Genomic DNA, 13734 nt, shown 5'->3' with positions numbered 1-13734 from the left:
TAAAGGTCCCATAACATTTCCATGAATACAGTTGTCAATCCCAGTGTCCTGGCTAAATTCTGGACATGCACAATCTGGCTCCCGTAAAATTCCCCATTAATTTAAACAGGTAAAGCAACTTTTCCACTTTACATCATCTGCTATGCAGTGATGCTGCTTGTACACTCATGCTACCACATATCACTAGGTAGGCCATGTGCTTACGTTGTGGATAAAATGAGTCCTGTCTGTATGAAAAGGGCTTTGTGATCCTTTGGAATCTTTTATCGACAACACTATAGAAATGCAAGGGATTGTGTAACCACAAGACTCAAATTGACTGAGACACTCTCTGCTGTAGATACAAAATTACAGCAATGGAAAATATTTAAAATGTAGAGAGAAAGAAACAGCTGTTATATCTTCACTAGTGTAAAATCCTGGGTTCGGTTTAGGGTTTTAGGCATTCATGTGAAGGAAAACAGAGCTTTCACTGGCCGATTATCAAACTTTACTGATAAAAAAACAAAACTAACCGACCAACCAAAAAGAAAAAAAAGAATAGCAGACAGCGCGAGCTTGCATTCTCTCCTCAACCGTCCACACCACCCTTTTTCCTGGGACACAGATTAAATAAAACTTCACTCACACCAAACAAATTACCACACACAAAACACTGAACATGTTAACTCAAATATGTCCCACACTAGCATTACAAACAACAAAAAAGGCTTTACTCTACATCAAATGTTGGCAATCCTAATCCCAGGAGGGTGAAACATCTGCAGGTTTTCCCAGTCTATTTCAGGCACCCGCCCCTGAAAGGCTTGGAGAAGCTGTTAAAACAGGTCGTATTAAGGCAATGAGAGCCGAGCTGGAATGAAAACCCGGAGAAACACTGGACTTTAAGGAACAGGACTGCCCATCCCTGTTGTATGGATGAACAAATATTATATGCCCTACTGTTCTTGGCTCATTTCATGGAGGTCCAGCTTCTGTCTGGAAAGCCAGCGTGTCTGCAGGTTTGCCAAGTCTGTTTACAGTAGTATTACCTGAAGAACGTGAGAACTTGTCTCAAAACTTGAACCCGTTATCCAATAACCAGCTAATTTAGGTCATTAAGAGCTAAATTATTCAGTTCAAACACCAGAGATCTAGACAATGAACTGAATAATTAGGAGCTTAAACATTCACTTCATTGCCTAGATGGTGAAACAGGACAATCAAACCAAGGAAAAACCTATCATTTGACTTAATATAAAACAGCATCACAAAAAATATCAAAACTGATGAACTGTGAAAATGGCATTGATGGAATGAAGACAGGCCCTCTGGGCCGAGAACCGCACAACTGATGTGAAATAACATCTTTAGCCACAATCTCTAAAACATCCACACACTCCCATAATCACAGTCAGTACTGTACAACACAGGATCAATGTTCCAGGGATTTGACACCACACTAATAATACAAAATAAAAGTGTGAAGCAAAGTATGAGCTTCAAAGGAGGACACTCTTTCAAAGAATTAAGCACAGTTCACTTTTATTTACATAAAAAACAAATTGAAATCCCAGAACCCAGACTCAAAACAAAAAGGTTTTACAAGCAAATTCACAACACAAGGTAAAAAGTCACTTTGGAATTAATACATGGACATATGAAACTCACACCCGAAGAAGGCTCCACAGCCGAAACGTTGCATTTTCTTTCTTCTCTTTTCAGCGTGGAATAAACCTATAACTGGCTCATATGAAACTCATGTTCAGCAAACAGTACACTTTAATCTGGATGGAATATTTTTTTAACAGTGGGCAATGGTCTGTGCCCCAATATATAAAAAAGACAGTACATACTGAATTCCATTCCAACTATTCATTATCCAGCTTAATCTAGCTGCTTTATCTTATAGAGCAGGCTTCCCAATTCCAACAGACGAAGGTTGAGGAGATGAGATATATTGGCCCAGTTGAACACTGATTCCATTTACCAGTTCTCCCTAGTGAAATGTCACGTAAGGAAACATAGAAAACCCGTTGTCCCCTAAACCCTTGGGGGTGGAGCTGGAAATCTCTGCTACAGAGCAGACATTCACTCCTGGTCCTGAAGATCTGCAGTCCTCCAGCTTTTATTGGCAACTTACAAACCCTCAATGAGAACAATCAAATAGATGCCAATTAAGTGAACAATTGATTCAATAAAGTCAAATAAAGTCATTAACTGGTCAGGTTGCTGTGAACACAAGAGGACAAGGCAGCTCTCTGAACAAGTATATCACTGCTAGAGGGAAAATAGACATATTGGACTATTTTGAGGGAAGACAAGTGCATCACATCGCATTTCAGCACTTTAATTCACCACCAAGCAGGTCAGTTCAGTAAGAGTGTCTGCCTCGGTAATGTTAATTACTCAGTTCATTGTCTAGATGGCGAAACAAGACAATCAAGCAGGAAAACCAATCATTTGATTTAATATAAATGCATCACAGTAAACATCAGAACTGACAAACAATTGTATAAAGGACATTGAAGGCAGCATTTTTTTTAAATTAAATAATTTCTGGAATTACTTTCCACCTTAAGACAACCAATATATACACCAACAAAACAGAATTATGCTACATAATTAACAGACAACAACATGTTCCAATGTTTGAATAGTGCGGTAGAATGAGTCCTATTAACTGGAGTCCTTGCATATAAGGATATATGGTGTGAATCTTTATTTAGATGATTAATTTAGATCATTTTGTGAGTCATTTTCCAGTGCTGGCAACAGATCTAGCAATGATCTCTGTGTTTTGATTAATATAGAGACATAAAACAAAGTGAAATGGTCTGAAAGAGTGATGTCATCCATTTCCTGATAGTCTCCAAGGTTTTTGCTGTAATCCCAGTGAGGTCTTAGTAATTAACTGAACCAAACGATTTGCACTGCATGAGTATGGGTTTCCAGGCCTTTTCATTTTTTTGTTAGGCACGGGACATTGAAACAAATGAGGTATATAAATGTGTCATGCGTTTATGTACTTTCATAGTGGATACATATAACGTACAGTACACAAATAAAGATTTAAGATTTCCCAAGACATCAGTTAACTTAAAAAATCTGCCATAAGTGTTTGGGCATCTCAGGTCACTTAATGTCCCTTTTAGACTGTCCCTAAGGTCAGGCTGTGGTTTGTTGTGTGAGGAAGAGTCAGATTCTTGTTGACCACAAAGTGGAGAAGCGGCCACTATACACAAAAGAGGTCAGGGGTCAACAATAATGAAAAACACGATTGATGAAGGAATGTTGAGATGGAATGTCTAAATGAGGAACTTCATTGTACCACCACTATGATTACAATCTCTGCTTGTCTGCCTGTCAGCTGGCGGTGGAAGCAACCAAATTTCTTTAAAACCACGTCCTTAGCTATCTCACAATCTCAACAGCTTGCACCCACACACAGTGCTGTGCATTAGCAAAGGGAATCACTCAGTATTGCACAACTTCTAATCCATCATCTCTTACTCACTGAATTACAATAGCCACATACATAGACCAGACCCCGGAACTTGCTAAAATCTGGAAGATCTGGTCAAACAGCAGAACACTTCTAAGCATATTTACTGGGGGAATACTCTAAGATCACTCAGCAATGTTTACAAAGGAAACCAATATATGATGCTATGGATTGCAATCTCCCAATTTTACGATGGACAAGCACATTCGGCTTAGAGAAAGAGGAGATAAGAGGTATGAATAGGACAGAAGGACTCTACTAATGTCATGAGCATTGCACAGAAAGTCAGCATTAACCTAAGAAAACAAGTGAAGTTATTTTTCTTATAAGCTGTTTTCATCCAGAAAAATAGGTAGTTTCAGTTCTGAAGGTTGCTGCAGGAAAGCAGACTCCTGACAAGCATAAAAATTATACTGGTGCTTTTTGTTTATATACTTTATCTTGCCCTCATTTTTACAAAAATGCAGTGCAAGACAAAACAGCACAATTTGACAGATATTCATGGTCTCTTTGGCTTCAAAGCATGTGATGGACTGTGTAATCCTACAAGAACGCAAGTTTTGTTTTTATGTAAAATATAGGAGACCAATTAACAAGTCAGAATTCATGCAGCAACATTCCTCAACACTGAAAGACCTCCTAGAAAGCTTCAGCCTTCTAAACACGCTGAGTCTTGAACCTGACACTGATAAGCTTAGTCCCTGACAGCTACAGTTCACTCCCTTCAGAATACGGGTCTCTCTTCACTGTAAGCTACCCTGTATTATCCAGAAAATATCAAAACCTAAATACCACTTAAAGAGTCCTGTAGTCACTAAAAAATACATTTATACAAAATACCAAAACATTTACTGCATAGATATAAAAAAGTCTTTTCTTGTGAGCTGTAGTAAAAGAGATTGGATAGTGAGGTATCTTAAGTATATGTCACTATTCCCCAGACCTTAAGACAAACCATTAATATTTATCACGTTATTAGTTCAATAAAGGGGCAAATTCTACAAAATAAAAAGCTCAGCTGGAAATACAAGCTAAAGACAAAGACGATATGTACAACATTTATGCACACACTTTGTAAAGACCACAATGAAAGCAGGTTTGTCAGGTTTGTCTGGTGATAATAAACAAACATTAACATGCTAGAAGATACTGTATACACTGTTGACTACTTTTCAGCTACAGGGTGTGTATAAAGCATGGGAACACTTTGTCTTTGCTAAACTTTTTTCACTATGCAGAAAGTAAGATATGCGATTCAAGGCCTTACATTACATTAGCCATCATGTTGGGCACAAAAAAATACATTTATACCTATTCCACTCCTGTGCTCTCCTGATGTTCATAACTAATCATAGACACGGCACCACTCATGGTATTGTAGTCATGGTGTACAATAGTTAAGTCTGTTACATTTACCTAAAACCTACAATTTAAGCAGCAGAATAAATGGTCCAATAAGATTTCTAAATGATCTAATAAGATGTCACTTTTAAAAGTCTAAAAATCAAGTATGGATGCTCACAATATCAAAGCTACAAGGAAGTTGGAGGAACTGCAGGCAGAGTTTGTGGTCAAGGCTCCCTGCTTTTATGATTACCAGCATCATCTGAGAGACATTTTAGAGGACATTGTCTACATTCTCTGTTAAAATGCAAAGAGTAAAGATATTTTCTTACTGTATTTTTACAGTACAGAAGAACATGAAATGCCTCCAGTTTTTTATGTTGTCACATTTGCCGGCATTATCAGAATAATCAAAAACACTTGTAGAGTAATCCATGACTGTAATTCATGCATATTTACTCAGGTCTATAGAAGACAAAATACTCAACAGCCAATACAGGTTGATAAAGGATCTAGGAATAAATCACCAAGGTACTGTAACGAAATGCCAGATTACTGTTCCAGCTGTTGCCCACAGTGTCTGGAATTTCAAATCTATCACCTTGGATGTGTGCATTTAGAGAACACAGCCGCCTTACACAACTAGAATCCAGTGAGGTATAAAGAGAATGTGGTGTGAAGGAAATGGAGGGGTCTTGGGATGTTTTTAAAATGCATCTCTTAGGACAGTTCAGATCCCTATAAAGGCAGAATGAAGCTCGAGCTTGTCTGCTTCTTCTCCTGCACAGCTGATACAGTGTCTCTGTTCCGCAGGGGCCTGTGGCTTTCAATGTCTGACAGTGCAGGATAATGTTGTCTGTAGCACATGTAGGAGAACGTCAAGCCTATCAAAGACCCAACCAGCACATCTGGGGAAAAAAGGGTTTTAATTCATTATAGGGTTATGAATGCTTCTTACAGAGTCTTAAGTTGTATGAAGAGGTGCAGACTCAAACAGTGGAGATAATGTAAATGAACCACCTTCATGCAGCAATAAATAATTAAAATGAAAGTACACTACTTTTTATCCAAGTTTATGTAGTTTTATACCTGGGCTATCCCACCCGGGTCCTGGAGATCCTCTATCCAGCAACTTTTGGAGGCCACCATAACATTGTTCCAAACTGGCAATCTCATTGTGACCAGTTATGAAGATTAAGCAAGTACTTAAGAGATCATTTGCGACCACAATCAACCCTCTTCAACCTTCAAGGACCAGAGCTGTTTTCACTGAACTGATTGCTTGTCATCAATAACTAAACAGGTGTTGCCATTCTTTAGAAAATGGTGACATATAAGACTAGGTTCTCCAAGAACGGGGTTGGAAACCCCTGTAAACCGATTGCAGTGCTCTCTGAGAGCATCATTGTTTGAAGGTGGTATCTACTGTTTTGTTGACTGGAACAGCTGGGGTAAAGTACTGTACCTTGCTTAATCCAATGGCAAATGCAGTGAACACATGATGGATCCAGAGACACGATTGATACTCCAGGCCACCCAGATCTGTTCTGCTCTACAGGACCACTGCTAAATTTCACAGTAAGATGAAGTACCATTCCTATTTGTTTTGCTTTTTTGCTAAAAATAAAGCTTTAAAAGCAACAGAATGTTGTATTATAATACTTTTTGAAGATATGCTAAAAGGTAAGCCAGAAACCTAATACTTTGTATATATTGAATTCAAACAGAACAAAAATAAATTGTGATTGGTTTGTGAGATAGATCAGAACTATCAATCTCATCTTCACCTTGACCACTACGATTCCTTCATACTGCAACAAATTGAGTGCTGCAGACCTTTTGCTACTTACGAAAGGTACATTTAAGCTTGAAATGATCACTTTTGAGTGCTAGAAGTCAGACTGGCACAGAGTTACCTAGAAGAGCGTGTTAAATGAGACTGCTTTTAATTGATGAGAACATTAATACTTATAATATGCAAATTTGTAACAATTAATTAAAAGCTCTCATCTCTGTTTTCATCTGATGGCAAACTGTGCATACCAATATACAAGCTTACATGTCCTTCCTGAAGCAGCTACCTACTTGAACGTCTAAGAGAATGTTTACTAGTAATGATAAGACTAACAATGATGCTTTCAGTCTGTCAAGTGTACTTGCAGACATGGTTGGGACCAGCCTGCTGCAAATGAAGAAGCTCACCTTGCCAGTGGTGCTTATAGTCACAGGTTCTGGAGAGGGCGATCATGACTGCAAATAACAGGGGCATCAGGAAGCCACACAGCCTCCAGGCTTTCCCCTGGCCTGCTGGGCTGAAACAGTGCAGCTTTCCTGCCAGATAGAAGGCAGTGAAACCCAGGCCAGAAAAAGCAACTAGAAAGCAAGAGAAAGCATGGGTAAGAGGACTTGACAGTAACACAGTGAGATGAACAATTCAGACACAGGTTATACAGAATGTCCTGTCCCATGCATTTAAAACATTAAACTTAACACTCAAAATGCACTGTGCTGAACATGTCCACCACACCTGCCATGGACAAATGTGTATTTTATTTACAGGTTAGAAGAGGGTGCCAGAGTTTGGTTGGCAAAGGAACGAGCAGAGGTTAAGTCCACACTGAAAAGTACAATGGAAGAGAAAAACGTACACAACATTTAGACTGTGGAATCTTCCTCTGTCTTCTGAGTAAAGAAGGGTGGGAAAGCGCAGAAACATATACAGTACATGCGCCTCTGGCCAATTCAGGCTCAGAGGACATCATGCTTCCCCATTTAAAGCACTTCCTGTAGAAAGCTTCCTCCTATTGAGGCAGAGGAAACAAGAAGAGAACTGGGCAGTCACTGACAGGGAATATTTTACACTTTTACACTACAGAATTCTACACTGTTTTTGTTTTGTTTTTTAACTTTTGAGCATGGAATTGGAGCAGTGGGCAAAAAGACAAACTGGTTTAATATTTATTTGGTCTGGGATTGCAGAGATGACACAATGAGATTAACAAACACAATCAAAACGTAAAAAGACAACCGTTTTCAAGGTCCATGAAAGTCTGCATGATTTTGGCAGACTTCTACACGTCAGTAAAGAAATATTTGTTTACTTATTAAGTAAAATACTGAGTTATTGCTTTTTGATCTAGCATAATATCTGATATTGTGTCTTCAATTCCTAATTATTTTTTACAACTTTTTATTTATTGATGAAATGGTTTACAAGTTAAATATATATATATTTCATTTTTTCTTTTAGTTTCAAATCGCACATTTTAGAACTACAATGTCCCAGCAAAGATGGGGAGTTAAATACAGAAATATATTTACTTTGTCAAATCCATATTGTTAATTAAAGGAAAATAAAAAGTAGTCTAGACAGAAATATGACTTCACTTTCTGAATCTGGTCTTAATGGGGACATACATTTTATCCAGGTTCACCAGTATTTGTTAACCCTCCTGGCTAATTTAAAAGAAGATTGTATCTTTTCAGATCTACATCTTATTTGCAATATCAATCCGCTGTTCAGATGTTGTAATTAAATTATTCCAATACTAATTATACTTTTCTCAGAGTATGTCAAGACGGTGTGCTACGGCATTACATTTTTGCATACCTATTAGTAAATATAATCCTGCCGCCTGCTATTAAAAACACTACAGGTGTGTGCACTGCCATTGCTTGTCCAAGTTAACTCCTCTGCAAGGCCCTACGACGCACTGTCTGCAACACTACTCGCTGTGACGGGAGAGGGACTTTACAGGAAGAGTGGCCACTGGGGAAGCTTTTTCTGCCCTCCATCACAGTTTCAGCATCCCCACTGCAGCGCATCTCTGGGTTCATCTGTCCGTCTGGGAAGCAGCGGTAGAAAAAGTCCGGCCGCGGTCTGAAGAGCAAGCAAGAATAAAAAAAAAAGGTTTCTCATCAAAAACATGAGAATAGACATTCCAGAATGCTGGCATATATGCACACATGCGAGGGGGTCAATCTAACTCATCTGGACTTTAATAATCACTCCTTCACAATGTCCAGTATCCTCCCCACTTCTATTTAATCACTCTCCTTTCCAACAATGAATATTACAGATGTTAGTGTCTGCTCCTTTGCGTTCCTACTATATACCAAACGCTTATTATAATTGGACAACTAAAGGTTTATTCCATGCTGAAAAAGAAGAAAAGAGACAACGTTTCGGCTGCGGAGCCTTCTTCTTTTTCACACACCCAAGTCACACACCAATCCCTTTTCTTCTCTTTTCAGCAGTGAATAAACTTTTAGTTGTTCCTTTGCAGCCTATGCATGCTGACACAGCTACCTACTTAAACTACTTATTATAATTGTGCAATTCTGTTGTCTCTTATTGTGTGCTTTTTTCTTACTGTTTTTCTTTCTCTTACTTGCTATATAAAATAAAGTTTATTATTATTATATTCAGAGGGAAATATAAAGGAAAGGGGGTGACTTTTATACATTTAAGCAAGTACAGTCGTCCATCATTATTACTGCCCTATTAACATACATGAAAACAGACAAACAATCTAGACTAGTGTCTTCTGCACAGGAAGCTGTCCTGTAGAATCTAGAGTTTGGGCACAGAGAGTAAACCTCAGCACAAGCACTCACCTTCCCACAATTAATTTCACTGTGTTGGTGCACACTCCGTTCAGCACTAGAGCCAGGGTCACAGCTATAAAGAAAGGAAAAGAGGAACAGCTGCAATTACCTCCAACATCACACAAGTTCAATGCTGCTCGAGTTTGTCAGATCTGGTATCTGAGCCAGCTACCAGCTCCGCTCTGATTCCAAATGAGCAGGTCTTACCAAGCTCATAAACTTCACAGGGCAGAGATCAACCTGCAGGAATTATGTCTGTACTCTCAAGAGGCAGTGCAGCCAGTGGCAAAGTATTAATGACAAATAGGCTTAGGTCAAATCTCATTTCAGTACTCTTGTAGACTCAATGCATAGTGCTGAATCAGAAAAAGCTACTGACGACGCATCATCTTAACACGGCATACAATCTATTTACACTTTCTCAGGTACCATGGGATGACCCTGGAGTTTATCCCCCAACTCCTTCACCTCTGGAAGCACAGATTCAGATTTCCAGAGACTCACACAGACATTGGTTCTGGGGCTCAGTGGTCACATTACCATGCTTCGGCAGTAAAACAAACTACTGAATTGTGACTGATTTGCTATGGCAGGGCTTACCTCATGCACACAAGGCATTGTTTTTTAATAATTGCAACCCTTGGGAGTCTCTTCTCACGTACAGCTGTAATGTAGAAGTGCACTAAGTGTGAGACGTAGAAGAACTGATACCTAAAGACGCTTCCCTGATGTCTCCCTTTTCGGTCTTCTTAGAACAGCTGAATAATAATATGACTATCAGTGGGGTGATACAGGCAATGGTCTGCAAGACAGAAGAAGGTATAAAAAGGGAAACATGCATTAACACTAGGGGACAACCACTGAAAGGTAATCACACCCATAGGGTTTCGAATGCGCTACTTACAAACATGAGAAAGGTGGGAACATGGTCCATCTCCACATGATGGTACTTATACAGCCAGAGCTCTTCAGGCTGAATTTCCCTATTGAATGGAGGTAGTTGCTCTGTAATGCTGAAGACAAACAATGCAGTCAGCAAGGCAGTCAATGACTCGTGTAACTGAGGACACACTGTGAACTTCAGCTTGAGAATGTAAACCATAAATGAACTGTGGCCTTCGGTAATGCTATTTGCATAACCGAAGGCCAAAGTTCATTTCTGGTTTACAATTACATGCCTTTACAATCCAAATTTACATAACCCGTTCACTCCTAATCTATCAGAATCAAAACTTCTTGGTGTACCTGTGCACCACTTTGACTGTTGTGTATTTCCAACCTATTTCTCTAATTAGTCTTAACAAACAAGCTCTCCTTGGCACACTATTCTTTCAGTTTCAACAAGCAGTATTTTTGATTGAACAGGCTATGTATAATCACTATGGCAGGTAATCAATTGCCAACCAACATTCATGTAAGAATATTAGCAAAATTAAAAATGTGCACCCATTTGCATACATTACAGACACTGCACCAAATTTGCATACAGCCAGTCCATTTAATGTAGCAATTTGGTTAAAATAACCCACCCAGGAACTGAAGACACAACCTTCCTGATACAAGTCCAGAACCCTAACCACTACTCCACACTGCTGCCCACGGCCAGCCCATTAAAAGAAAGAGATCATTCAAAAGACAGGGCTTTATCATTTCAGTTAGTTGCTTTCAACACATGCACACAGAGATACACACCTTCCCCCTGCTAGACACTGCTCTAAATCCGCATAGGCATTGCGTTAGATATTTCTAACCCTATTCCCTCAAGTTTAAGACACACACATTAGGTTTGAATATGCAATACAGGAAGATCAGTACTTACAGAAAAACTATAAGGAGAAGCAGTCGAATGGCAGCTTCAGAGATGAAGCCATGTGCAAATTGTTTCCTCATCTTTTAAGTGGGTTTTTGGGTCATCCAAAAAATCTATTTAAGCAAATCCATTTGTATCCTGTATACAGAGAAAAAGACAAAGACAAAATAACTACACTAAGTGTAACTAAATGCTCTCACAACCCATAAAATGTGATGAAAAAAAACATACCCTAATACTAAGGGTTTAAAGACATCCGTGCACATTTTCACAATTCCAAAATCTGCACAAAAGACATTGTCCACTCAACACCTTTCCATGGCCCACTTTCACCAAGTCATACATTTGTTCTGGTTCAGTCTTTGAACTAGGTGTCTGCCTAGGATGAGTGTAAATCACTGCAAGTTTAGTGTGACTGCCAGCACTGATCACCAACAGCCTTCAGTATGGTCTTCAGCCGAGTGCAGACCATCAGAAAAGCACATGCAGAAAGCAAGTCATTGAACTTCATTAAATGCAGGCAAGGATACAGATTCAGAGTTTTCCAGAGTCACACACAAAATTCCAACTACGCTTGTCCTTATGGTGAGAATAAAGTGGATGTGTCCAACTCTAATAAAAGCACACACCATGCCGCAAATTGTCAGCCACCAACAAAATCTCTTCTCCTTTCCTTACACAGAAGTGCACCTAACATACTGTAACTATCACGTAGTTGACCAAGAACTAATTACTACAGGGTGTATGTACAGTAGTACTGTATACAACATCCATTTGGATAAAAAATAGACCATTTTAAACAAACGTTTTAGGATAGAGCATTTAACATTCTGGTGAAGAAAAATAATGTAACAACTACACAGATATCTTTAATGTGGAGTTTGTTAATGTTCATCCACTGGGGCCTATCGATTCAGTTTCATCAAAGAAATGTAAACACCTAATTGAGAAAGCCGAGGCGCACAGCACACCTGTGGTTTGGAAAGCAGGATGGACATACAGTGCGCCCTATTGTAGCTTTCCATCCCTACAGTACTTCGCCTTCAGCGGCCGGGAGGGACATCCGCAATAATTGAGTTGTTGTTTCACGATTTCGACTACATGACGACTGCAGCGTTTCACTGGTACTGTAGATGTTATCAGTTAATCTTTTAAAACACGGCACGACTGCTACACCCTAACACGATGTGGACAGACCGATAGAAGACCGTTTGTTACTCAGAACCAACACAAGACGAGAAACATCCCTTTCTGTCTTGTCCTGGAACAGCAGACATAATGCACCAACATTTCTCAAATAACGTAATTTCCGGGCTCCCGACCACAACCTCCTTGTCTTTAGCTTTGTACAAGTCGACTCTGATTAAACAGCGTTTTTATTAATATTTTGCACATACCTTCTGTTTTGTTTTCGCCTCTATAATCGTTTCGGTCGGCCGTCGGAAGAAGCGCTGACCTATGACTGGCGCAAGACGTGGCATCTGCTCAGCTGCAAAGCTCTGAATGGGAAACGTCTGTCTGCAGTTCAACAAAACCCGAGGTATTCGGAATAGATCTTACAGGAAGACAAAAAAGTGCATCATTTAGCACGGCGACATCTATAGGACACTGAAGAGATAACATTATCACGGTGTGATATTCATTCGGGTATATTCATTAAGCCAAGCAGTAAAAAAGACATTTAATAAAAATAGTTTGCTACATGTTGTTTTTTTTGTCTCCAGCACAGGTCATATCTTTTATCACTTAACATGCTCCTCCTTACCAATGAGGTAATATTTCTTCTCATTTCCAGTTTCCAGCATTTCAGAATTCTAAAAAGAATTTTCTTTACATATTTTACAGAATTTTGTGGAGAAATCCTGGCATTATCCAGAATTTATAACAGGCGCGATTCTCACACTTTCTTAGCCCACGTCTACCTAACTTACAAGATTTTAAATTTTAACATTCATCCGTTTTCTAACAAATTCTTCTTTCAATTCATGGTCACGGAAGAGCTGGAGCCTATCCCAACAAACGACAGGCGCAAGGCAGGGTACATCCTGACGCCAGTCCGTCACAGGGCAGACGGACAGAAACACACATTACTCTAGGGCCAGTTCTCTTAGAAGCCAATTAAGCCAACACGTACTGTACGTCTGTGAACTTCTCAGCCTTTTGGCTAAGATCAAGAGTAGTAAGTCTTTGAACTGGGGGAGATAACCCACACCAACACAGAGAGAACATACTCCACACAGAAAGCATCAGATCTTTGAGGCAGCAATGCTAACCATTATGCCAACCATAACTTACTATGTTATTTAAAAAAAAAAATCTATTAGTATAGTAAAGCTTCTTAGCATTGAGCTGGCTACTTCAATCTGAAATACCAAGTTCTCCAGGCTACAGAGGTAGAATTTAGCATGCAAAACTGACAAAAAAAAATCTGCATTCTTTTGTTAAGTGAACTATAATATGTATAGTTTCTGTCACACAAAATACAAAA

General features: G+C 39.2%; 1 protein-coding gene across 1 annotated transcript; it reads right to left on the bottom strand.

Moving 5' to 3' along the window:
* Positions 1–1511: 1511 nt before the first annotated feature.
* On the bottom strand, positions 1512–12766 carry plpp5 (phospholipid phosphatase 5). Its single transcript, XM_088907060.1, has 8 exons — positions 12644–12766; positions 11256–11384; positions 10341–10449; positions 10148–10238; positions 9446–9509; positions 8584–8708; positions 7031–7201; positions 1512–5736 (listed from the first exon to the last, which is right to left on the bottom strand). Exons 2-8 carry the CDS (start codon positions 11324–11326, stop codon positions 5567–5569), a joined length of 801 nt encoding a protein of 266 aa, XP_088763186.1. The 5' UTR covers positions 11327–11384; positions 12644–12766; the 3' UTR covers positions 1512–5566.
* Between the last annotated feature and the right edge of the window lie 968 nt (positions 12767–13734).

Source organism: Atractosteus spatula, chromosome 2 (genome assembly GCF_055471065.1).
Source record: "Atractosteus spatula isolate fAtrSpa1 chromosome 2, fAtrSpa1.hap1, whole genome shotgun sequence".
Lineage (NCBI taxonomy): Eukaryota > Metazoa > Chordata > Actinopteri > Semionotiformes > Lepisosteidae > Atractosteus > Atractosteus spatula.
This window is presented reverse-complemented; position numbering and strand designations above follow the sequence as displayed.

Bases quoted from the DNA above. Each gene is read 5' to 3' on its own strand.
- plpp5 (XM_088907060.1), bottom strand. From the start codon at position 11,326: ATGAGGAAACAATTTGCACATGGCTTCATCTCTGAAGCTGCCATTCGA. The intron at 9,510-10,147 runs GTATCAGTTCTT...CTTTCTTTATAG, and splicing joins CATCAGGGAAGCGTCTTTAG to CTGTGACCCTGGCTCTAGTG. The intron at 8,709-9,445 runs GTGAGTGCTTGT...CTTGCTCTTCAG, and splicing joins GTGAAATTAATTGTGGGAAG to ACCGCGGCCGGACTTTTTCT.